At 40.3% G+C, this 27,357-nt stretch overlaps 1 protein-coding gene across 13 annotated transcripts in view; it reads left to right on the top strand.

Annotated features, from left to right (window-relative positions):
- cic (Putative transcription factor capicua) overlaps window positions 1-27,357 on the top strand; it is a 653,343-nt gene that overhangs the window by 583,270 nt on the left and 42,716 nt on the right. For 9 of the 13 annotated variants that reach the window (XM_070089069.1, XM_070089070.1, XM_070089072.1 and 6 more), the window contains exons 14-15: window positions 14,389-15,000; window positions 24,785-25,070. In XM_070089069.1, the coding sequence (XP_069945170.1) occupies window positions 14,389-15,000; window positions 24,785-25,070 (898 nt within the window). Of the gene's footprint in view, window positions 1-5,365; window positions 6,192-14,388; window positions 15,001-24,784; window positions 25,071-27,357 lie in introns of those variants that run through there. The other 4 variants (XM_070089079.1, XM_070089078.1, XM_070089080.1 and 1 more) reach the window with 3 other exon arrangements.

The following is a 27,357-nucleotide window of genomic DNA, read 5'->3' as shown; positions in this document are numbered from 1 at the left end:
TTGTCTACAATCATTCTGTTGTGATTTTGTAAGTCTGGGACAATTTTAATTACATATTCTAAATTTGTAAAAAAAAAATTGATTATGTTGGCCATCACCCACCAAAGCAAGGTGACCCAAAAAATAAGAAAGAAAAACACTTTCACTATCATTCACACATAATCACTGCCTTTGTTCAGGTGCTCAGATATGACAATTCAGATGTCACTACAAACAGCCAGTATCCCAAACCCCTCCTTTTAAAGTGCAGGCATTGTACAGTGGACCCTCGACTAACGCTATTAATCCGTTCCTGAGAGCTCATCTTTAGTCAAAATAATCGTTAGTCAAGTTAATTTTCCCCATAAGAAATAATGGAAATCAAATTAATCCGTGCAAGACACCCAAAAGTATTGAAAAAAAAAATTTTAACACATGAAATATTAATTTTAATACACACAAACTGAAGAAGACATGCACAGTTACATGACACTTACCTTTATTGAAGATCTGGTGATGATTGATGGGATGGGAAGAGGGGAGTGTGTTGATGGTCTTAGTGTTTAGAAGGGGAATCCCCTTCCATTAGGACTTGAGGTGGCAAGTCCTTTTTCGGGGTTACTTCCCTTCTTCTTTTAATGCCATTAGGACCAGCTTGAGAGTCACTGGACCTCTGTCGCACAACATATCTGCCCATAGAGGCCTGTACCTCCTGTTCCTTTATGACATTCCTAAAGTGTTTCACAACATTGTCAGTGTCACCATTAAAACTTGTTCAGGTTTCAGTTCTTCACTGTCTATGTACATGTACTCCTTGAATTCCTGCACATATTTTTCAACTGCTTTTTGGTCCAAACTGGCAGCCTCACCATGCCTTATCACACTATGTATGCCACTACGATTCTTAAATCTCTCAAACCAACCTTTGCTGGCCTTAAATTCACTCACATCACCACTAGTTGCTGGCATTTTTCTAATTAAATCATCATGCAACTTCCTAGCCTTTAAACATATGATCGCTTGAGAGATGCTATCTCCTGCTGTCTGTTTTTCGTTTATCCATACCAATAGCAGTCTCTCAACATCTTCTATCACTTGCGATCTCAGTTTCGAAAACATAGTTGCACCTTTGGCAAGAACAGCTTCCTTGATTGCCGTTTTCTTGGCCACAATAGTAGCGATGGTTGATTGGGGTTTTGTGTACAGCCTTGCCAGCTCGGAGACACGCACTCCACTTTCATACTTAGCAATGATCTCTTTCTTCATATCCATAGTAATTCTCACCCATTTTGCTGTAGGGTTGGCACTAGAAGCTTTCTTGGGGCCCATGGTGACTTATTTTGCAGGTGCAATCACTAACCCTTTCAGGGTCCAAGGCCAAAATCTGAAGTCACGCACCAGTGTCCAAGAAATTTTGAAAAAAAAAAAAATTATTTTTTCTTACAGAATTAAAGAGCATATTTTTGTGAAGGTAATAAAACAAAAAAAATTAGAATCTGATCAGTACTTACCGAGATACAGTGCCAAGAAGTTTGTAGAAAATGATGTGGTGGCGGCAACATCGACGAATTCCACATACGCGTATTATATTATTTTGTTGTTTTAGTTGTTTTTTCTTTTCTTTTCCAATTTTTTTCTATTCCTACTAACATTTGGGGCCTGAGAGACCAATACTGTATATAATTGATATATATATACTCACTGTATTGAACACAATAACCGCACTAAAGTTATCATATTATTGTTTACCACTGTTGTTTATTACAATAAACATGCACAAATATTGTATAATACTAATGTTCTATCATATATTTACATATTTACAATCACTGGACATGGTTTTAGAACTGCTGGAGCTTGTGGAACTCCTTGAAACAAGGCACCATGCACAGAGGCACCTTACATTCCTCACACATAAACCGAGTGTCTTTGCGTCTTTGTTGCCGTCGTTTTGTTTGTGCACAGACAATGCATCTCTTCTGAGCAAATTTCTTTTGAGTTGAAGGAAGCTGTATTATGAAATGATCACCTTCTCTTCTCAAACGCTTGGGTATATTGTGATGAATTCGAGGACCATGTTGTATTGCAGGTGTTGTTACCTGGTACTTCATTATGAGTTGTCTGACAACAAACAAAATTCACCATACGGTGGTCTGTTACCAGTCTTTATTTGGTACATATTATATGCATTCAGCATTGAAATGTCCATGAGATGGAAGAAAAGTTTCATGTACCACTTGTAACTCTTACGAACACAGTCAACAAAACCAATCTGCATGTCACACTTGTCAACCAAGCGCATGTTTTGTGTATAATCAATCACTGTCACTGGTTTTCGAATACGTTCATTAGTCACTCGATCAACTTTGCCACTGTCTTGCATTTCATTACGGTGAATGGTTGTCAACAATGTGACATCTCGTTTGTCATGCCACCGTAATGCCATGATGTCATTGGCAGTAAACACCTGCACATCATCACCACGAACACCTGCGTTGAGCCTGGGCATATGTTTACGATTAGAACGCACTGTGCCACACACATCTGTCTTGTTCACTCGCATGAAATCACTGAGTAATGGGCTTGTGTACCAGTTATCGGTATATAATGTATGGCCCTTACCAAGATAAGGTGCCATCATGTTTCTCACTACGTCACCTGATATACCCAATAACATCTTGGTATCTTTCAATGTTTTACTACCCGTGTATACAACAATATCCAACACCAGGCCACTGTCACAATCACAGAGTACAAACAATTTTATACCAAAGCGGTTCCTCTTGCTCGGTATATACTGCTTGAATGACAGTCTACCTTTGAACAAAATCAAAGACTCGTCAATTACAAGATTCTTGAATGGATAAAAGTATATCCTGAACTTTTGTTTGAGATACATGAAAACATTTCTAATCTTGTATAACCTGTCACTTCTGTCAGGCCTGGTTTTGTCAGAGAAGTGCAACATACGTAACAGTAAGATAAACCTGTTCACTGGTATTATTTCACTGAAGGATGGGGTACAAATTAGCCGATCTGTGGACCAGTATGCTTTTATATTATGCTTATAGATGTGAGGCATAAGCATTATTGTTGCAAAAAGCAAATACATTTCTGCAACAGTCGTCTCTTTCCACCTGTGTAGTCTTGACTGTGGTGATAAGATCGTATTTGCCATGGTGTACTGAAAATACTTATTACTTTCCCTGACAATAATTTCCATCAATGGCTGGTCAAAGAATAATTCAAAGAATTCCAGTTCATTGGCCGTGGTTCCAAGGGGACAGGTAGGTAGAATTCCACTTTGCGAGTCATCAAAGTGGTGAGGGCTGGGAACAAAATTGGGATTTTGCTGCCAATCCCAGATACGGTTTGCTGGTGGATACTGGACATCATAGGCTGGTTGTACGGGTGGTTGTGGCGGGCTGGTGGGTGACGCTCCGCTTTGTCCTTGAACTGACGAGTCAGCAGCGTGGGTTCCCGCGTGGCACAGCGAGTCACGCATGGCGGTGCCACTACCACCACCAGCCCCACTAACACCATCCACTGATGTCTGTGGCCCATCCATGCCAAGTGTAGCCACATCATCCTCACTATCACTACCTAAAACGGGTGTAGGGCCACGGGATGTACTCCGGGATGTACTCCGTCCCCTGGGCACAGCATAGGGTACACTACCCGAGTGCTTCACTGGTGAATATGTTTCCTCACTATCACTACTCGAATGATCGTCGAGCGCAATAAAATCACAATCCACGTCAGAATCATCGTCATTACTGAAGTCAGAGGCCAGGCCACGGGAAAATATTAGTTTTCTCTTACGTTTAGGAACACCCGACGGTGAGTCACGAGTGCCCACACCAGAGGTAGAAGGTCGAGGATCGTCGGGGTTTTCTGCACTATTGTCGATATCCTGGTCATTATTTTCGGTCACTAACTTATCAAAGCCGTAGAATTCGTCTTCATTTCCACTTCTATCAGTGTCAGAACTATCAGACAGGAAGAGGAGAGTCCCAATTTTCCGGGGAGTGAGAGCTGACTTGCGACGAGGCATGGTGAACAAGGGTGACTGAGCCGGCGTTCCCACAATGCTATGCAGGCGCCTAGATTTTTTGTTTACGGCGCACACCCACGGCGCAGACCCATTCTCTCATATGTAGGCCTATGAGCGCTTTCGCGCTAAATTTGACGGCGCTAGAATTTTGGCATAGATCTACGGTTTGGACACTCACCAACCAGCCGTAGATCTACGGGACGGACCCTGAAAGGGCTAAAAAGGCTGTGATAATATGAAATGTTCCGATTGTATGCTTGGAAGCGACCGTGGTGGTTGGCTGGCTTGTAAACACTAGCCAGAAGTGGACACATCTCAGACGGAACGAATAGTGTTGGTCGAGTTTTTTTAGCGCTAATCGAGGCAAAATTTTTGCGATAAAATGTATCGCTAGTCAGATTTATCGTTAATCGATGCCATCGCTGGTCGAGGGTCCACTGTACTTCTCACCTCCAGGACTCAAGTCTGGCTAACCAATTTCCCTGAATCCCTTCACAAAATATTACCCTGCTCACACTCCAACAGATTGTCAGGTTCCAAAAACCATTCGTCTCCGTTAACTCTTATCTAACATGCTCACACATGCCTGTTGCATGTACAAGCCCCTTTCACACAAAACCTCCTTTACCCCCCTCCCTCAGTCCTGTCCTAGGATGACCCCCTACCCCTCCCCTCCACTACAAATTTATACAGCCTCCAAGTCATTTGTAAAATATAAACACAATATTGATAATATAATGACAAAGTTTATTATGTATTTTACATAATGCTTTAATATTACTATAAATATTTGTGTACCTAAACAAATTGCCAGAAGAGAAAGCTCTTTAAACCTTCTATTTAATAGTAATAGTGTTTCTGGGTGACTTTTTATCTTGTGGTCCATTATTCATAGAGCATGACATATCTAGTTTGTTGCATTTAGTGATATAGTATCATGGTCCACTTGTATGATGGTTCTAACACCATGGACCATGATGTTGAGGGTCTGCTCTATATCACTTATATATTTTACCTGCATGCATACTAGCCCCCATTAATATATATGTTCACACCATCATCGAATATATCCATGATGGTGATATTTTACATTTATCATTCTTTGGTACTCCATGTCTTACACATGCTTCTATTATGTGTATTTTCCATCTTGCCCTATGATCCCTGTGGGTTTAGCACTCCTCCATGACTGTAATAATAATAATAATCCTCTCACCCTATTCTGTATATATTGTATCATATACTATATGTAGTATTTTTAAATAGTTCTTTAGATGAACTTGAATTTAAAATTTATCAGTAGCATTTCATGTTAATATTTTCCTCCCATAGGTCAAGATTAGAAGTATAACGAGTTCTGCCTAGTTGCAGGTCATGCCTCTCAACCTCTAGATTGAAAATACGTGTGAGATTTTACAATAACATCGACAGTATCTCCAATCTTGACCAATAAATGGCTTTTAATTCCAAAAAATGGGGATAAGATGAAGTTATTTACTACCTTATAATTATAGACCAGAGCTGAAACATACCAAAGTAGTCTTAAACTCCTGTCATAAGAAACACAAAGATATTGGAGAAAGTACAAAATCAAGTTCTGAAATGGCCACCAAACTGAGATCAATCCTTTGTGAAGAGAAACAGTACATTAGATATGCCAATGCTGGAAGAGAAAAAGAAATAGGAATGCTGTAGTACAATATGTCTAAAAGGCACATAAAACTAGCAAAGACTATATTTTCTTAAAAGTAACACAAGAAACACAGTTTCAAGTTAAAATTGGGAAACTTGTCTGACCTCATATTGGCCATACCAGAATTGCCCGTGGTCATCTCACTGTGTGAGGTTTGTCAGGTTGTGGTACCGTCCAGCACATTTTGATTTCAATTTATTATGAGTGCACAGTCTATTTTCAGCTTCTGTTTTTGATTCCGCATCTGAAAGTGCCATCTTTAAAACACATTCTATTTATAGCTTTTATCCAGTTGCTTTTCATTTTTACATCATTAATTACTACATTATTCTACCTTGCCTTGCCCTTTGTGTCCTGTCTGGTGCTCTCTTCTTCTGATGCCTCAGCACACTATCTATACTTTTTCCTTTGCCTGTTCTATGTTTCACCCCATCTTTCATATATCTATCTGCCAAAATATTCACATTCAAATATCTAAATACATTCACTTCCACCATACTTTCAATCTAATATGTATCCAGTTTTTCATTGTGAAACTTTTTATTCCTCTCATCACCTTACTCTCAAACTCATCCACCAACCTTTACACTTCTCTTTAAAATCTCCCAAAAGAACTGTCATTGGAAAAGATCAATATTGATAACTCCCACCTTGTCTCGTATTCATTACCTTTTAGTCCCCCCACCTCCCTCCGATACCCTTGCATTATTCTGCATCTCATCTATGAAATATATGAAACAACCATGATGATATCACAACCTTAACATGAGCCCCTCCATAAAAACTACTGCTTTTAAGAGCATACTATACTAGCTAGTCCATACATTAGCAATAGCTGCCACATTTCTCCCCTATCCACCATGTATGTGACAAATCCTTACCCTTGTCTGAGTGGTGTTAGCTTACATGCTTCATTATAGATACACATTCCCTGCACTTTCTAAATCTTCACTTTTTCTCTTCAGTCCTCTTTTCTGTCTTATCCCTAACCCTTCCAGTAATAACTCTGCCATATATTTTACCCTGCATACTCAGAAGACTTATTTCCCTATGATTTTTACATTCTCTTTCTTATCCCCTTTGCTCTTATACAAGGAAACTATGCATGCTTTCTGCCAATCCTTAGATACTCTCCCTTCATTAATGCATGTATTGAGCAAGCACACATACCATTGCAAAACTATAGCCCTGCCTTGTTTTAACATTTCAGTCTTCATCCCATCTATCCCAGGTGCCTTACCCCCTTTCATTCTGCTCATTGGCTGATGGAGATGAGTGGTATAAAATACCAACACGGAAAAATAAACACAAATGCAGCATAATGCGATCCTTTATTGACTATGTTTTGTCCACACAGTGGGCTTTATGAACACACAAACAGATCTGTTTGTGACTTGATAAAGCCCTGTGTGGGTGAAATGTAGTCAATAAAGGATTGCATCATACTGCCATTGTGTTTAGTTTTTCATCATTGGCTCGTGCATTTTACCCAAATTCACCTCTTGACTCTTCCTTTTCCTACCAGATATAATTGATGATGGGAGCAAGGTAGTGATATGATACCACTACCTTGCTTTCATCAACATTCAACTGTTTCTGAAATATTCTCATCATCATTCCAGTACCTTCATATCCATATCTAGCATCATCCTCTTTCATTTTTAACTCTTTCATTGTCTTGACCCCCAAAATTAAAAGTGCTGACCATTAGGATTTAAAAAAATATCTTCTGAAATGATAATCTTTTTCTGAAGGTAATAACACCTAAAATGTGAAATTTGATGGGAAAACATGTGAAATTATGCATGTGCAAGTTTGGCAGTCTGGGTGCAATTTATGCACTGGCAATTTTGCCTACTTTGAGTCTTATTTCCAATGCTCAGTTCAACCTAACTCCTAGCCATTTCGCTGATAATTCTTCAGTGTATAAAAGTTGGTAATTTGGCCAATTTTACACAAAATTTGCTAAAGCAATTTTTCTCTGTTCATTAATCATGTCCCAGGGTCTCTATACTATATAACACTTGCCCTCCATTTTGAATCCATCATCATACAACAAATAAAATTTTTTACCCTGTTTCTCAGGTTAATAAAATACATATAACCAAGAATAATTGGCCATGGTTTAGGATACCTGGAGAGGGTTTTGGGGATCAGTGCCCACATGGCCCAATCTGTGACCAGGCCTCCAGGCTGTCACAATAATTGAAATGGATCTCTTAAAAACAGTTTGTGGAGGCCAGAGGGGCCCTTCCCTTGAGGAAAATTGCCAAAAATCGAATATTTCTGCTGCTTATGAGCCCTATTTCAATGTACTTGTGGCCTGAAACTAACTAAAATCATCTCTATTGATATCAAGAAATGGCCAATAAAACCATAAAAACCACCCTATAAACAGCTCAATGTATTTAGTGTTTATTTAAATAAATAAAAAAGAAGGTCAGAGGTTTACATATCCCATTATGCACTGCATTGAGCAGGATTTTTTTTTAATACTGTACTGGGTACAATTACGGCACAGACCCATTCTCTCATGTCTAGGCCAAAATTTACTGCTTACAGCATATTTGAGGGAGCTGTGCTTAAAGCTTGGATGTACATGAGTGACACTGGCATCAGTGATGTGGGAGACAGTGAAAGGGTTAACTTTCAAGACCATTAACTTCCCAGGCTTTCTTAACTTATTAATCTCTCTCCAAAACTGTTTTTTTTTCTTTTTAGCAAAATTTGCTATGAATAATTTCTTTCTGTACTCCTTCATCACTCCTTTTACCTCACTTTTTTCCTCTGTAACTCTGTGTTCAATACATCATTTTTTTCATTTTAAAAACATTTTGTATTCTGACAATTTCTCCTTTACAACTCTTTGTCATTCCATCAGCTATTCATATTCCCTCCCAAACTCACCCTCCTATAACCTCACCCTCCTATACCCTCACCCTCCTATAACCTCACCCACCCTCCTATAACCTCACCCACCCTCCTACACCCTCCTATAACCTCACCCACCCTTCTATAACCACATCCACCCTTCTATAACCACATCCACCCTCCTATAACCTCACCCACCCTCCTGTAACCACACCCACCCTCTTGTAACTACACCCACCCCCCTATAACCACACCACCCTCTTGTAACCACACCCACCCTCCTATAACCACACCCACCCTACTATAACCACACTTGCCCTCCTATAACCACACACACCCTACTATAACCACACCCACCCTACTATAACCACACCCACCCTCCTATAACCACACCCACCCTACTATAACCACACTTGCCCTCCTATAACCACACACACCCTACTATAACCAAACCCACCTGCCTATAACCACACCCACCCTCCTATAACCACACCCACCCTACTATAACCACACTTGCCCTCCTGTAACCACACACACCCTACTGTAACCACACACACCCTACTATAACCACACCCACCCTACTATAACCACACCCACCCTACTACAACCACACCCACCCTACTATAACCACACCCACCCTACTATAACCACACCCACCCTACTATAACCACACCAACCCTACTATAACCACACCCACTCTACTATAACCACACCCTCCCTACTATAACCACACCCACCCTACTATAATCACACCCACCCTACTATAACCATAGAACACTGCTGTGCACTCTAGCACTATATTCTTAAACCTACCCAGTATATCTTTAGCCGGAAAAAGGTTTTGCAAAGATGTATGTAAATTATCTGCAAACAGAACTGTTGAAATGCAAATCTGAAGGAGAATGTGGTGTGTACTGCAGCTAGTTATATTTTTAAAGAAGTTATGATAGAGTAGGTGACTGAGAGTACAAGCCTGGCTCAACCCTGTAGACTACAAGCCTGACTCAACCCTGTAGACTACAAGCCTGACTCAACCCTGTAGACTATAAGCCTGGCTCAACCCTGTAGACTAGAAGCCTGACTCAACCCTGTAGACTACAAGCCTGACTCAACCCTGTAGACTACAAGCCTGACTCAACCCTGTAGACTACAAGCCTGGCTCAACCCTGTAGACTACAAATAAGGAAATACAGTAACACAAAGTACTGCAGGTGTTCTCTGGCTATCATAAAGTTTTCCTACTTTTGATATTAACTTATTATAAAATTGAAAATACTTTTCCTGAACATGTATAACTGTATATAGTATTATACATAAGTCTGTATATTTCATTTAATTTGGGTAGTGTTTGCCTTAAAGTGTTGAAGAAATAATTATTGTTGATGCTATATATATACTTTATATTGTTATTAGTTATTTTGTGAAATAATTTTTTCATTTAATATTAGATAGTGTACCTAATTACAGGAGGGCCCCACTTATACAGCAGGTCAGGTTCCAGGCTACTGTTGTAAAGTGAAAATCACTGTTAAGTGAAATAGCCTTTTTTTTTTTTTTTTACTTTCAAATGCATAAAAAAAGCCTGATAACGTGTTTACATTATCATAAATTAAGTGAGCAGTAGAGCTAGGCCTGAAAAATGCATATACAATACACACATTACTTACCTTAAAATATTTTCATCCTTAGCTTATAGTGAGTGGTGAATATATTTATTGTAAAAAGTTTGAATGAATGAAGAATGGGTATAACTGAAAACCGCTTCTTTATCGAAATGCCATAAAGTGAAGCACTGTAAAGCAGGGCCCGCCTGTATGTACTGTAAGGTGGAATATAATTTATGATAACAATCCACTTTATATGTATAGATAATATAAATGTTATGGGATATACATACACTTAATTGCACTTGTGATAAACTACTTACAGAAAATGCTAATCATTGAATGATAAAATGTAGTATTCATTTAAGTTTGTTTAAAAAAAATTAAGCACATAGTTGTGTACTGAGAAATTCACCATGAGTGAATGTTAATGGTTCTAATAAGTGAACAGGATTCATACCTGCCATGTGGCAGTCTGGAGATTACCAGCCTGTCATGCCACCACATATAACTATGAATGTGTAAATTAGGACCAGTCAAGGTATATTCTAGACTAACTGGTGATGAACACTATAAGAACTGTATACTGTATCTGCAAGCAAGTACCTGCATGACCCCTATGGGTCTAGAACTTTCCCTAAATGTAATGTTTCTCTCATTAGCCTTCTAAGGATTCAAGCTTAATTTCCCTCTTGCAGTTTTTCCTTTCCTTTAAGAGGGGATGCTGTGCTTTGATTCTGGTGAAGAGCTCTTGATCCAAGGAATTTTGGCTGCTTTCCCCAATTTGTATCTAACCTGATTACATCCCATTCTGCAGGTCCTGTGTATATATCCCTTATGGGTTGATTGGCTTACCATGAATTTATAGTAATAATAACAGACTCCTTATTTCTTTCTCCATTGTTTCATATTTTATAGTGCTGGTTACAAACACTTTAATTCATTGACCTCTTGCAATATTTTACCAACCTTTTAATCTTACACTGATTCAATTACTGTTCATTTATTCTGTGTTGTTATTTCTGTAATCATTTCTACATGTTACTACCCTGGCTCTTTTCCCAAGAGTGTTGTTTATATTGACTCATAAAGCACCCTGCCTGTGCTCTAAATACTTACATGCACAAGTGTTGTGTGATGTTAACCTACGTCACAAGAATGTTTTAACATCACTGGTCATAACTCCATAATTTTAACCTATATCTAGATGCCTCTACCTTCTCTTTTCATATTATTTTTTGTTAAATTTTAACATCACTCACATTTGCATGTATAATATATGTTTATTTCTTAAAATTTATTATTCCATTACTTCTGTTTATATAGTTTATTTTATTTTTGTACTTCTAGAAGTTTCATTTCCATTCTCCCTTCACTTCCTGAGCAATATTTAATCTATATCCCTTTGTTTTTCCCCAAATCCTCATTTGTTTTCTTTATCCTTAGCATAATTTAATAATGTTGAGCAGTTTATTTTATAACTTTATGCCTCACCCAATTTTTATATTTTTTCCTTTCATTATTAAAAAATCCAAATATAAATGAGAGTACACAGACAAGCACATATAGGAAAAGGAAACTTATGACGATTTTTCGGTTAAACTTGGACCATTAACTAGTCACACACAAGTGCAAAGGGAAGGGAGTCAGTATATGTATACACAAGAGGGAAAGGGGAGCAGGAGAATGAGAGGTGGTAGTATAATGGTGGAAGTAGTGGTAGAGGTAATGGAAGTAGTAGTAGTAGTGCAATAGTGGCAGAGGTGGTAATAAGAAGGAAGTAGTGGTAGTGACACAAGAGTCAGAGAGTGGAGAGTAAGCGAGGCAATGGTGGTAGTGGAGGTAGTCTTAGGACAAGAAAAGAGAAGGAAAAAAAACACTGAAGAATGACTCACTAGTGCTACTACTACCTCCATATTCTCAACCACTACTACCACCACCATTATACTACCAGTTCCTCTCATTCTCCCAGCCCTGCACCCCTCTCATATATATATGTATATACTGGCTCCCTCTGCTTTTTCACTTCTGAGTGGCTAGTTAATGGTCTAAGTTGGACCAAAACATTGTCATAAGTTTCATGCAGTTATTTGTGTATTGTTCCAATCACAATATCATGCCTTTCAATTCTCTGTTAGCAAGAGCAAAGCTTGTTACTAAATATTCTAATACTTGATAGTGCAGAGAGTTTGATACATAGTATTTCTATTTAACCCTTTCACTATCTGTCATGTACAAATACGTTATGGACACCAGGGTCTCTCATGTAGTTATACATTGTGAGCTCAGCTCTCTCAGATATGAGCAGTAAATTTTGGCCTAGATATGAGAGAATGGGTCTATGCAGTGAGTGTTCACAGTATAAGAAAAAAAATCCTGCCTCACTTAGTGCATGTTTGGAAAAGTAGAACTCTGATCTTGTGTTTGTTTTAAAATATGTAGCAAATTTGAGGTGTCTTCTAGGATTGTTTTTATGGTTTTATTGGTTGTTTCTTGGTATCATTTGATAGAATGGGAAACTTCTTTCTTTCTTTCAATGCACTGGCCTTATTCCACTGAGGCAGGGTGGCCCAAAAAGAAAAAGAAGTGTTTCTCTTCAGTAATATATACAGGATAAGTGGTTACTAGCCCCTTGCTCCCAGCGTTTTAGTCGCCTCTTACAACACGCATGGCTGAAAGAGGAAGAATTCTGTTCCATTTCCCCATGAAGATAAGCAGAAATAAACAAAAACAAAGACTAAATAGAAAATAGAAGAAAACCCAGAGGGGTGTGTATATATATGCTTGTACATGCATGTGTAGTGTGATGAAAGTGTAAGTAGAAGTAGGAAGACATACCTGAAATCTTGCTTGTTTATGAGAAAGAAAAAAGACACCAGCAATCCTACCATCATGTAAAACAGTTACAGGCTTCCATTTTACACTCACTTGGCAGGACGGTAGTGTCTCCCTGGGCAATTTCTGTCTACCAGCCTACTAAGAATGGGAAACATAATGCTGAAATAAAGACACCGTAACTTTAGTTGGTTCCAGGACTGGAAGTGTCGTGAAACCAGTCTCAAAGTACAGTAGAACCCCTGTATTCACTGATTCGGTATCTGTGGTTTCAGTTATCCACGATTTACTGTGGCCCAAAAATACCTCTTAATTTTGCATAATAATGGCCCTCAAAGTGCAAAAGTAGAAAAGCTGGCAGTTCCTCAAAGCCTAAGAGAAGCCGTGAAGTGCTTTCTGTCAGTAAAAAAGTGATAATTCTCCACTTAATGTGCATAATTTATCAGTTAAACTTTATAATAGGTATGTATAGGACGTAAATATAGGGTTTGTTACTATCCATGGTTCCGTTTTCACGGCAGGCCCTTGGATACAGGAGTCCTACTGTAATGGAAATATTTGATTTTCCAAAATTCCTGAGGATAGGTTAGAAACTCCTTAAATCTCCCAGTTTGTTTTATGAGTTTTTAATTGGTCTGATTCAACTTCTGGGATGCCATAAACCATGACCAATTATTCCAGTTATATTTTATCAGAAAAATAGAGTAAATCTTAAATTTTTTGTGTGATGAATTCAAAATAGAAGCCAGGTGTAATAAGAGAGGCCTGGGGACATGACTAATGAACAGAGGAAATGTTCTTTTAGTACCTGGAATATCTACAGTGCTTATTTTGGACTTTGTAAATTAATATTTTTTTAATTTTGTCTAAAAAATTGGCCAAATTACTGACATCTGTGCACTTTATAGGGTAACTATAATAGTTAAATTGGCAGTTTCTTGTGCTCAATTGATAGAACAGAAAGCATCCTAGCAAAATTGCTAAGAATTTGGCCAAATTGAGCAATGGAATTGGTTTAAAATAGGACTCAAAATGGGCAAATTTGCTGATGCATAATTTGCACCCACACTGCTAACTTTGTGCCTGCATAATTCTGTAAGTCTTTTATCAAATTTCATATTTTTGGTGTCATTAACTTCAGAAAAAGATTCTCTACCATTTCAGAAAAAGATTTTTTTTTAAATGTAGACATTGTGAGCACTCTTAATTTCAGGGGTTTGGATAGTGAAAGGGTTAATTTAATACCTCAGAGATATTGTAAATATAAAAGATAAAGGATGGTAAATTTTATGTTGTAGTTTCCAATGAGGATGTTGCTCTTAATTATTTTTTATTTTTATAATTGATTGCAGGTAGAGGGTGTGGAGGAGCAGCAGCAATAGTGACAAACTCGCCTGCAGCTGGGTCTTTGGCAGCCATAACTCTTCCAGTACAGCAGTTGTCACCCTCACAACAGTTGCAGCATCAACATCATCACCATCATCATCAACAACAACAACAGATACAGCAGCATCACCCACAGCAGCAGCAATCACAGCAGCAGCAGCAACTTCTTCAGCAGAAGCAGCAACAGCAGCAGCAACAACAGCAGCAGCAACAACAGCAGCAACAACAGCAACAACAACAACAACAGCAACAACAACAACAACAACAACAACAACAACAACAACAACAGCAGCAGCAGCAACAGCAGCAGCAACAGCAACATCACCACCAGCAGCAACACCACCACCAACAGCAGCAGCAGCAGCAGCAGCAGCAACACCAGCAATATCAGCACAATCAGCAACAACAGCAGAAAGTAAAAGCACAGGTTGCCAATATTCCTCTAGCTTCTGTTGGTTCAAATACTGGTGGAAGTGGTCTTGAAGAGGAAGAATTAGATGATAAGCCTAAGTTTATCCTTGCACCAACTCCAGCACAGCTTGGCAAGGCTCCACGCCAGAAGAGACTTAACTCTACAGGTAAAACCCTTCAAGGCAGGTGCCTTGATATTGGTGAAAGGCTCTTGATTCAAGCAGTTGGATATTTCCTTTCTTTCCTTGGATCAAATCTGATTATCTTCCATTCCCCAAGCACTGTATAATTCCTTATGGGTTTAAACTCTTCCCCACGAATGTAATAATCTGTAAGTAAATTCTTTAGACATATTTAACTATTCTTTTCTTTTAAAAATGTGGATAGCACTGCACACAATATACAATTCCAACAGTTATGTTTAATAATTAGAGAAAAGATAATTACAGTGAAACCCTGATTTAACGTACTAATAAGGGGAGAGGGCGTCTGGCAGTACTGATTTTCTGCTAAATTTTGAATACAGTGGTCCCTTGAGTTACAATTGGCTGGGGTTGCAATAATTTTGAGTTGCGATTTGCCTTCACAAAGGAAATTAGTTTTGAGTTGCGATGAAAAATTTGAGAAACGATACACATTTGTGACTTAACACCATTATGATCCCTGAAGCATGCAGTAAACAGGCAGTTTCTCTAAAGATCAAACAAGAAATTTAAAAAAACATGATGCAGGAGTTATAATTAGTGTATTGGTGTATGAGTATGGTTTTCCACAATCAACCATCTCTACCATTATAAAGCACAAAGACATTGTAGAAGATGTTAAAGTGGCTGAATAATCAAAGCTAGTGAAAAATGGCAGAGAAAGACTTGTTATTGTGGATACAAAACCAGCAAATGAAAAGATATACAGTGCCTGCAAGTGCAAGGTACAGTAAAAGTTGCACTTTTGGGGTCTTGGAACAAATTACCATAAAACCATATATTTTGGGATTTGAGTTGTGATTGTTTTGAGGTACGATATGTGTTTTGGATCGGATTAATATCTTGACTCGAAGGACCACTGTAATGAAATTGCTTTGTCTGAATATTGAGATTGTTTTGCTCTGATCATAACAGTGATAGACAATTTGGAAAACTATGGACTTTGCCCCTTTTCTGAAATAAACTTACCCTGCAGATTGTAACAATAATGGACAATTCTAGAAACAGTGAGCTTTGTCCAGTGTTTCAAAAATCAGTTTGGCCAGCAGATTGTAAAAATAATAATTATGGAAATGAAGGATTTTGTCTTGTTTCCAGAATTTACAGACACTGGACACAGGCTATTTTTTTCTCTGTTAAATCTGATATTCATTAAATGAGGTTTTATTATACTGTTAAATGTACTTGTGCATAGTTCAAAAGATTATCTAGATACAGCAAATTTGTAAGAAAAAAAAAACAGCTAAATTCATATGAAATTTAATGTAAGGACCATAGCCTCTGAGGAGGCAAGGGAACACCTGCATCCCTAGGAATTTTGAAATGAAATGCATAATATATGTAAATAATAATTTGGAATATTGTCATGTTATAATAAAGCAAAGCCTGCCTGTGGTACCAGTCGACACTGGTATTAGTCTATGCTTGTAAGTTAGGCAAAGGTTGCATTGGGCAGGAAAGTATAACATCTTTAAGGAGTGAGGAGGAGCCAGTTGCAAATGTGGGGAGGTGTGTGAGGCTGTGGGTACAATGAGATTGATGGGATCAAGACAAATGTTAACAGCAGGTGGGGGACATACTAGTTTTGAAGTGGTTGGTGGGTTTGTTCATTGAATGTGTGAAAAGGAGAAAGGTATCGAGGGATTGGCAGAGAGGGTGCATAGCCCCTTTGTATAAAGGAAAAAACAAAAAAGATAAAAAAGAGAGTAAGAATTATAAGGAAACAAGCCTGTTGAGTATAAGTGTATGAAGAGGTTATTATTAAAAGAATTAATTGTAAGATGAAGAGTAGGATTGCAAATGAACCAGGAGGCTTTAGGAAGGGTAGGGGATACATAGACCAAGTGTTTGCATTGAAGCATTTAAGGAAACAGTATTTAGATAAATGTAAGGAAGTGCTCGTTGCATTTATGGACTTAGAAAAGGCATATGATAGGGTTGATAGGGAAGCAATGTGGTAGATGTTGCAAGTGTATCAAAATGAAAATGAAAATCAAAATAAAAATTTTATTTCTTTGCTAAGGTTACAATGGGTGTTTACATTTCATAATTTGATTGGTACAAAGAAAGCCACTGTCATGCTGAGGCACTGCCGAGGATACCTACTGTTTTGGAAGCTTTCTTAGTTATATGCTGGATGTGAGTCTGGAGTTTAAGATTACTGTCAAGGTGGAGACCTAGATGGTAGGTTACTAAAAACAGTTGAGTTTTTTTTATAAAGATAGGCTCAAGTTAGGGTATGTAGGAGAGAGGGAGATTATTTTTCAGTAAAAGCACAAAAACCTGATAAGTTAGGACAAATTTACAGTGATCCCACTTTTTAGTTACTGGTATATTCATTTTAGATAAAAAGAAAATTTAATCAAGTTTTTGTAATTAATAGATTCTTAACTGCTGTGATCAGTTAAAGTAGTAATTAAAGCCTTCCCATACTAGGTACATATTACACACAGGAAAGGTTGTGTGAAATATAAACAAATGACATTGTGTATTGAGTTGACACTACTGTGAAGCATGGCTAGTTCAATTCTGTACACCTCAAATTGCCTGGAACCTGGTAGAGTAGCTAATCTTTACTTTTTCTAGAGTAAGTGACTGACTTAATCATTGTTGGTCAAAGGCATATGTGGTATATAAATTATATCACAAAAAATGATCACAAAATGTTGGATACTGATATACCTTTCTGTGCAGGGCACAGTGAAGAGGCTCTTGGTCTGAGAAATTAGACCTTTTGGTCTCCTTCCTAAGACCGAACCTAATTACCCCCCAATCACCCCTTCCCTATCCCATCCTCCCCATCCCCCCTTTTTCCCTTTCCTCCTCCTCCTCCCCATCCCTCCCCTATTCCCTTCCTATTTTCAGCCTTTGGGATTCTTCCCACAGGCACTCTAGTTCCTAGGTAAGGGGAAGGGTACTGGGGTCCATCCTATTCCGTTGAGGTTCTTGGTGGTGGTGTAGTTTGCCATGGAATCTGGATCACCTGGGGATGTCTCGATCCCTCTCCAGTCTCCCAGGAGGTGGCTTTGGGTGTCTTTCAGGTGATGGGTGTATCTCTGGAAGCTACCTTTTGGATTCCAGGGGGTGGTGGCCAAAGGAGGTATGCTTTGTGGCAGGTGTCTGGTCGCTCTCTCTTTTGTCCACCGAGGTAACTCGGCGAATATGAGGTTGCTATCCCAGATTGCTGGTTTACTGGCATGAAGGGTAGGGTATGACACGGGTTCCATGCTGCATCTGCACTACTTGCTGTGCTGAGGTCCTCTTGGGCACTGAGGGGGATTTTTGGTCCTTTCATTCCTCCTAGGAGCTATTCCTCCACGTTCCCCCCCCCCCCTTTTTATTCTTTTTTTATTCTTTTCTTTTTTTCTAAAAAACAAAAAGAAAAGGAGTGAACTAACTATGAAGTTCCCAATCCATGAACCTGGTTCCCTCGGGCCCCTTCCTGATACCGCACCCTGTTCTGACCCTGCCTCATTATTTGCCCACTCTTCAGACATTTCTATTGCCCCTGTACCTCCTGCTGATGCTGTTTCGACACCTGCTCCAGGTACCAGGGTTTCAACTGACTCCTTTGATACGTCTGACCTCCACTCTTCTATGACTATGCTTCTGGCTTCTCCTTGTTACGGCAATTTTCAGATCACCCACCTGTCCTACGTCGGACCAACTCCGGTCCTACACCTAAACGCCCAAGACCATTACCTGATGGTACTTCTTCACTTCCTTCTCATTCTGCTCAGAAAAGACCGGCACGTCACGCACTCCCTATACACTCTGTATTTCAAAATACACAATGGACTAAGTTTTTTACTCGATGATCGACTTCCTCTACTGCCTATCTTTCCGACCATAGTATTGGCAAGGCGCTCATACGCTATGTTGGTAGAGATATGTCCTTTCATGTTCTCAAGAGCAGTACACGTGTCATCACTGTCCAGAATGCTAACCAAGCTCATGATCTTTCTCTCCTTACAACTATTGACACTATTCCTGTAACTATTGAAAAACATCATTCCCTCAATTCTTGTAGTGGTACTGTCTTTCTGCCTCATACCATTGTCCAATAGAATTTCCAGACGTGTGGCGATGACATTCTGGAACAGCTAGAACTCCAAGACCTCCCAATCCTCAAAGTAGACACTTATGTCCTCCCTTCCCGCAGGCAGAGACAATACCCTTGTAATGTAGCTCTCTTAACTTTCAACTGCTGTGAGCTTCTGTCCACTGTATATATAGCGGGACACCGTTTACAAGTTGTAGAAATTGCTGGCATTTTGGTCATCCAGCAAAATATTGCAGGTTCGTCGCCGAATGCACAGTTTGTGGTGCTGACGACCAATACGTCTTATAGTCTACCTCCCCCTTGCCTTAATTGTCATGAGGCTCACCCATCTTACTCTTGGCATTGCCAGGTTTACTTAAATGAGTGTGAAGTCAGTTGTCTCAAAGAGGCAGAAGGCCTCCCATATGCTATGGCAGTCTCTCATCTACGCCTCCAAGGGGAACTTTCCGTATTTCTTATTCTCGAGTTACTAAACATCCCCCCTCCTCTGGGGTCTCAACTTCTGCAGCCTCCTCTGTGGTCACCCCTTCCACAGTCACCCATCTCTAATTCTTTTGCTGTCCTGGACTCAGAGGTCCCTACCTCAGCACCTTATTCTATTCTCACCTTTTCCTCTTCTCACTCACAAGTTCGTGTCTACAAGACCTCGTACTACACCTACTCCCCATCGCCCCTCTCCTTCTCCGAAGTCCAAAACATCTCCATTGTTAAAAATCTCCTTTCACCCTTCCTTTCCTTTTGCAACCTGCTCATTTTTTCCTTCCCAGTCTCTGTACCCGGTTCTTCACCTCTAACTGGCTCTGTTACGAGTGTGGAGATTCATCCTCCTCGTACAATACCTTCTTCCCCAGTCCCCTTCCAAGTTTCTTCTTCTGCTCCCTCCCAGGTTGCTTCCTCTCCAAATGTCCCCTCCCAAGCTAGTTCTCTCTACCCTTTCATCCCCCCCCCCTACTTTGGTACAATCCATCATCTCCCTGATCTTTACTTACTCTCCTTCTTCCCTCTCCAGTATTGTACCACATACAACGTCCTTGTCCTCAGAAACACTTGATGCTGTCTCAGAATATATTGAGGAGACTAGACCATTGATGGACACCGATCCACCTCCTGTTCCTCTTCTTCACCCTTCTCCGTCTGCACAACTCCTTTCTTCGCAGCGCCCCAATCCTTCATTGCTTAAAAGTTTTCCACTATCTCCACATGTAGACTTTTCTAATCCGTTTAGTCCGTAGATACCTCTACTTTCAGATTTCTTGTGTCTTTCTCTTCGCAAATCATGGCTTATTTACAGTGGAATATCCGTGGCCTCAGAGATAACCGGGGTGAGCTCCAGGTGTTGCTCTCCCAGTTTTCCCATTTGTGTTTGTTTACAAGAACCCAAATTACACTCCGCTGTTATCCATCCCATCTTGGGCTATGATTTATTATATTCATCGGATCTTTTTCCTGATGGAACCTTTAATGAAAGTGCACTTCTTATATGCACCAGTATTCCATACTGTCAGCTCTTTATTCATACTTTGGTGCATTACACTGCAGCCTGTATCCACTTGAATAAGTGGTATACAGTCTGTTCTTTGTACCTCTCTATTTCTTGGGCCTTATCTATCCCAGATGTTGCATTTCTGGTTTCTTCCTTACCTCCACCACTTCTGTTGCTTGGCAAATTCAATGCCCAGCATTTCCTCTGGAGGGGGGGCAGGGGTCTCACTGTGACTCCCACTGCATTCAGTTGGAGGTTTTTCTCACTTCTCTCCCCCTCCATGTTTTAAATACGGGTTCTCCCACCCATTTTTATCCTCGTACTCGTTCTCTTTCTTGCATCGATCTCTCGGTCTGCTCTTCCTCCACTGTACTAGATTTCACCTGGTCTGTCCTCCCAGACTTGCATGACAGTGATCATTTTCCAATCATTCTTCATATTTTCCACCTCCTCGTAGCCCACGCTGGCAATTTGACCGAGCAAATTGGGACCTACTCACATCTAACTGCTTTTAGTGAGGTTCCTTCTTCATCCTCCATTGATGAGCTTTTACACCTCTTCTCGACCTCAGTTTTAACCGCAGTTTCACATTCTATACCCTAAACCTTGGGCAGGCATTCTCAGAAGCGCATGCCTTGGTGGTCTCCTACTTGTGCTCGGGCAGTACGTTTGAAATGTGCTGCATGGGGCAGGTATCGGTACAATAGAACCACAGAGAGACTCCTTGATTTTAAGCAGAAGTGAGCGGTTGCTCGCCATGTCATCTGTGATGCTAAATGCACTTGCTGGCGAGATTATGTTTCCACCATCACTTCTGCTTCCTCTATGAGTGCAGCCTGGAAAAAAGTGTAGAAACTGCGTGGTAAATACTCTCCCGACCCGGCTCCTGTTCTTCGGGTTGCCAGTGTTGATATCGCAAACCCTCTTGATGTTGCCACTGAAATTGGTAATCATCTTGTCCGTATCTTTCAGGGGCTTCATCTATGCCCCTCGTTTTGTTCCTCAAAGTCTGCCAGAGAGTTAGAGCCCTTAAACTTTTCTGCTATCAGAGAAGAATCTTACAATGTGCCTTTTACACTTCTAGAACTGGAGGTAACACTCTCAGCTTGCTGATCATGGACAGCTGGGCCTGACGGCATTCATATTCGGATGCTACAGCATTTACTTCAGTCAGCCCTTGCAGTCCTCTTATGACTCTTTAATCTTATTTGGTCCCAAGGAGTTCTCACCCAGCTGTGGAAATCTGCCATTGTTCTTCCTTTCCACAAACCGGGTAGTACGGGACATGATGCCTTCCACTATCATCCCATTGCTCTTACCAGTGCAGTTTGTAAGGTGATGGAACGTCTGGTAAATAGACATTTGATGTGGTATTTAGAGACACACAGCCGTCTCTCCACTAGTCAGTATGGCTTAGGTAAGAGCCATTCTACCATTGACCCCTGAGATACATATGTCCGTAATCTCTTTGCCAATAACTACTCAGTTATCGCCGTCTTTTTTGACCTTGAGAAGGCATATGACACTACTTTGAGGTATAATATCTTGACCCAGGCCCACTCCTTAGGCCTCCAAGGCAATCTACCATTTTTCCTTAAGAACTTCTTAACTGAAAGACATTTCCATGTTCAGGTTAATAGTACTAATATGCTTTCCCCGGACTTTGTGCTAGCTGAAGGTGTCCCCCAGGGTTGTGTTCTGAGCACAACACTTTTTCTCCTTGCTGTTAATGACCTGGCCTCTGTTCTTCCATCCAATACTTGGTCATCGCTTTATGTTGATGACTTTGCTATAGCTTGTGCAGGCACTGACTGTCACCTCATTGCAGTTTCTCTCCAGCATGCAGTCAACCGTGTTTCCAATTGGGCCACCTCTCATGGGTTTAAATTTTCTAGTACTTAAACTCACCAAATTACTTTTACTAGACATTCTGTTGTCTCTGATCATCCATTATACCTATATGGCTTACATATCCCAGGTGTCTAGGCCTTCTGTTTGACTGTAGGTTATCCTGGAAACCTCACATTACCTCTCTGAAGGCTACTTGTCATAGTCGGCTGACCCTCCTTAAAACACTCACTCATCTTTCATGGGGGGCTGTTCATAGAACTCTCCATCGCTTACCTTCAGCCCTAATCTTATCGAAACTCAATTACGGCAGCCAGATATATTTGGTGGCCTCTCCTGCAACTCTCTTTAGCCTTAATCCTATCCATCACTAGGGATTACATTTATGCCTCGGTGCTTTTCACTCTTCACCGGTTGAGAGCATCTATGCAGAGGCGAATATTCCATCCATGTCCGATCGCCTTGATGCTTATTGCCTTTGCTATTGTGTTCACTCTCATGACCTCCGCAATCCTTCCATATATAGGATAGTCACTAATATTAGTAGATGTTCTTTATTTGTTTGTCGCCCCTGTTTACTCTGTCCCTTTTCTCTTCACCTACATTCTCTCTTGTCTTCTCTTTAGTTTCCTCCTTTCTTTGTTCCTGTAGCATCTCACTTTTCCCTGTCCCCTTGGGAAGTTCCGATGGTTCGTGTCTGTTCTTTCCCACTGCCATGCGTGAAAGCCCAACTGCCTATGGTGGATTCTCGTGCTCTTTTTCTTAACCATTTCCGATCTTATTCTCAGGCCATCACAGTGTACGCCAATGTTTGAAAGTTTTCTGACGGCATTGGACTCACAGCAGTGTTTCCGGACAGCATCATGTAAGGGCATTTATTATCCCCGGCTAGCATTTTTATGGCTGAATTGTATGCCATTCTCATAGCACTTATCCGTATTGCATCTATGCCTGTGTCACCATTTGTGGTCGTTTCAGACTCCCTTAGTGCTTTACAGGCTATGTGAAAATTTGATACGCCTCATCCCCTGGCTCTTCTTATCCAACTTTGGTTACGCCATATCTCTAGCAAGCACAAAGATATTGTCTTTTGTTGGGTCCCTGGTCATGTTGACGTACAGGGCAATGAACAGGCAGACACTGCTGCGTGGTCAGCAGTACACTACCTCCCAGTTTCATATAGAAGTGTTCCATTCACTGACTATTTTGCTGTAATTGCTACCCACCTTTGCACCCATTGGCAACAACATTGATCTGATCTGCTCCATAATAAACTACATTCTGTTAAACCGAGTATAGGTTTCTGGCCGTCTTCTTATCAGTGTCGAGGTTAGGAGACTACTCTCTCCCGTCTTCGCATTGGCCATGCTCGTCTTACGGGTATTTCATAGAGAGGGGCCCTGTTCCACTCTGTGAGAATTGTCAGGTTCCAATTTCTGTTAGCCACATTCTGTTGGACTGCCCACTCTATCAACGAGCATGCAGAATTTACCTCCAACGTCATCACCGCTCTACTGCCCTTACTTTACCTTCCCTTCTTCTGATGGACCCTCCTTTAACCCAGACTCTCATTGACTTTTTGACAGCAACAGATTTACTGCACAAACTCTGATGATGATGATACCTCTAGTACTCACAGCCCTTTCTACCTAAATCTCTTGCTACCCTCTACCCCTGCACTATCCACTGCCTCGCTGCACTCCATGACCTAATAATCATGCTCATTTATTTCTGTATGTCATTATAAGTTACATATACATACCGTACAGGGAGACTATTTGTTGGGACTGTGTACCTACAGATCCTTGGAGTATAGAAGAATATACAAAGATATTCTTGAATACTGGATCAGAGGTGTTTTGTGCTTTGAATTAACTAATGAATGTAAAATATTTACTATAGATGTAATGATGAGAGTGAAAGTGATGCAAAAGAGTAGAGACAGTGGAGAAGCTGAAAGGCTTTCAATGCTTCCTCAGAAGTTTTTAACATACCAGCAGTAAGGAAGTTGAAATGTTTGTAGGAGATAAAGTAAAGGCTTATTCTTTAAGCAAGTTGTGTTCAAACAGAGTAGTGTATTATAAAAAGTTATTTAGCACTTGTTATTTCCTTCCAAAGTAGTGTGATTCAAAGAAGGTAACATTCACCATAACCATTACCCTCCAAACTACATTATCCCTACCCATCCTTCAGTGTGTAGACACTGTCCTTCTCACCTCCATAAAGCAAGTTTGTCATTTAATACAGTGCATGCTTACTTTTGTATTTATATTTATTTAAAACTACAGCTTTTCATTTCCATTTCATAGGAATCTTTAACTTTTCCAACATTCCATTTGTTCTTTGACTCGTAGGCTTTCATGGTTATGTGAGATGCAAAACTCATTGGTGTGCCCTTGCTTCAGGGCAAATAACGGCAATAGGCGATACCCCACCACAGTTATCTCCAGACAACAAGATGGCTCCTCCGCAGCACCCCAGTGGAGAAACTAAAGTATCCCCAGGAGGCTGTAACAGTTGTGATGGAGACTCAGCACTATTAGCAACTACTGGTGGTAATCAGCAAATGACCTCAGTCCCTCCTTCACCAAATGAGAAGAAAAGTTTTTTTAAGAAAAATATTGAGGATGGCATGGATAAGTAAGTGGCAAACTTTAAAAACTGTTGATGTAGTCTTAAAAAAATAGAATTACATTAAAAATGTATCATTTATATCACTTATGTAATCTAATGAATATAATATGTCCATAAGTTAAAAGAGGGAATGAAGAGAGTTTATTTTTCAGATATCATTGAATATATACAGTGGAACCTCCATTTAGGAGTGCATCCACGTTCGAGTTTTTCCAAATACGAGCAGTCACTCGGTCGATTTTTTGCTTCCATATGCATTCCATAAGCGAGCGGGCCTCAAGGGAGGTTCCTTGGTGAGGGGCTCTTGCTCTTGATCAAGGGAATTGGATCTCATTTGTTTGTTGGACTATCTTATCGAAACTATGGCACTGTATGATGGAAAGATGCTTCTTAATGTACACCAAAAATGAAAGAAATCGGACCATAAGTAATGGAGTTCACTTCTCAGCCATTAGCCGCCCCTTAGTTGTATTTTCGGATGGTTTTTATGGTTGTATTCACGTTTCTTTGGTCTCATTTGATAGAATGGAAGAATTTTTTTTTTTTTATTATCACACTGACCGATTCCCACCAAGGCAGGGTGGCCCGAAAAAGAAAAACTTTCACCATCATTCACTCCATCACTGTCTTGCCAGAAGGGTGCTTTACACTACAGTTTTTAAACTGCAACATTAACACCCCTCCTTCAGAGTGCAGGCACTGTACTTCCCATCTCCAGGACTCGAGTCCGGCCTGCCGGTTTCCCTGAACCCCTTCATAAATGTTACTTTGCTCACACTCCAACAGCACGTCAAGTATTAAAAACCATTTGTCTCCATTCACTCCTATCAAACACGCTCACGCATGCCTGCTGGAAGTCCAAGCCCCTCGCACACAAAACCTCCTTTACCCCCTCCCTCCAACCTTTCCTAGGCCGACCCCTACCCCGCCTTCCTTCCACTACAGACTGATACACTCTTGAAGTTATTCTGTTTCGCTCCATTCTCTCCACATGTCCGAACCACCTCAACAACCCTTCCTCAGCCCTCTGGACAACAGTTTTGGTAATCCCGCACCTCCTCCTAACTTCCAAACTATGAATTCTCTGCATTATATTCACACCACACATTGCTCTCAGACATGACATCTCCACTGCTTCCAGCCTTCTCCTCGCTGCAACATTCATCACCCATGCTTCACACCCATATAAGAGTGTTGGTAAAACTATACTCTCATACATTCCCCTCTTTGCCTCCAAGGACAAAGTTCTTTGTCTCCACAGACTCCTAAGTGCACCACTCACCCTTTTCCCCTCATCAATTCTATGATTCACCTCATCTTTCATAGACCCATCCACTGACACGTCCACTCCCAAATATCTGAATACATTCACCTCCTCCATACTCTCTCCCTCCAATCTGATATCCAATCTTTCATCACCTAATCTTTTTGTTATCCTCATAACCTTACTCTTTACTGTATTCACTTTCAATTTTCTTCTTTTGCACACCCTACCAAATTCATCCTCCAATCTCTGCAACTTCTCTTCAGAATCTCCCAAGAGCACAGTGTCATCAGCAAAGAGCAACTGTGACAACTCCCACTTTGTGTGTGATTCTTTATCTTTTAACTCCACGCCTCTTGCCAAGACCCTCGCATTTACTTCTCTTACAACCCCATCGATAAATATATTAAACAACCACGGTGACATCACACATCCTTGTCTAAGGCCTACTTTTACTGGGAAATATTTTCCCTCTTTCCTACATACTCTAACTTGAGCCTCACTATCCTCGTAAAATCTCTTCACTGCTTTCAGTAACCTACCTCCTACACTATACACCTGCAACATCTGCCACATTGCCCCCCTATCCACCCTGTCATACGCCTTTTCCAAATCCATAAATGCCACAAAGACCTCTTTAGCCTTATCTAAATACTGTTCACTTACATGTTTCACTGTAAACACCTGGTCCACACACCCCCTACCTTTCCTAAAGCCTCCTTGTTCATCTGCTTTCCTATTCTCCGTCTTACTCTTAATTCTTTCAATAATAACTCTACCATTCACTTTACCAGGCATACTCAACAGACTTATCCCCCTATAATTTTTGCACTCTCTTTTGTCCCCTTCATCTTTATACAAAGGAACTATGCATGCTCTCTGCCAATCCCTAGGTACCTTACCCTCTTCCATACATTTATTAAATAATTGCACCAACCACTCCAAAACTATATCCCCACCTGCTTTTAACATTTCTATCTTTATCCCATCAATCCCGGCTGCCTTACCTAGAGTTTACCTAGAGAGAGT

This window comes from Cherax quadricarinatus, chromosome 27 (assembly GCF_038502225.1).
Source record: "Cherax quadricarinatus isolate ZL_2023a chromosome 27, ASM3850222v1, whole genome shotgun sequence".
NCBI classification, from domain to species: domain Eukaryota; kingdom Metazoa; phylum Arthropoda; class Malacostraca; order Decapoda; family Parastacidae; genus Cherax; species Cherax quadricarinatus.
The sequence above is the reverse complement of the archived record's forward strand: the minus strand, read 5'-3'. Positions and strand labels throughout refer to the sequence as shown.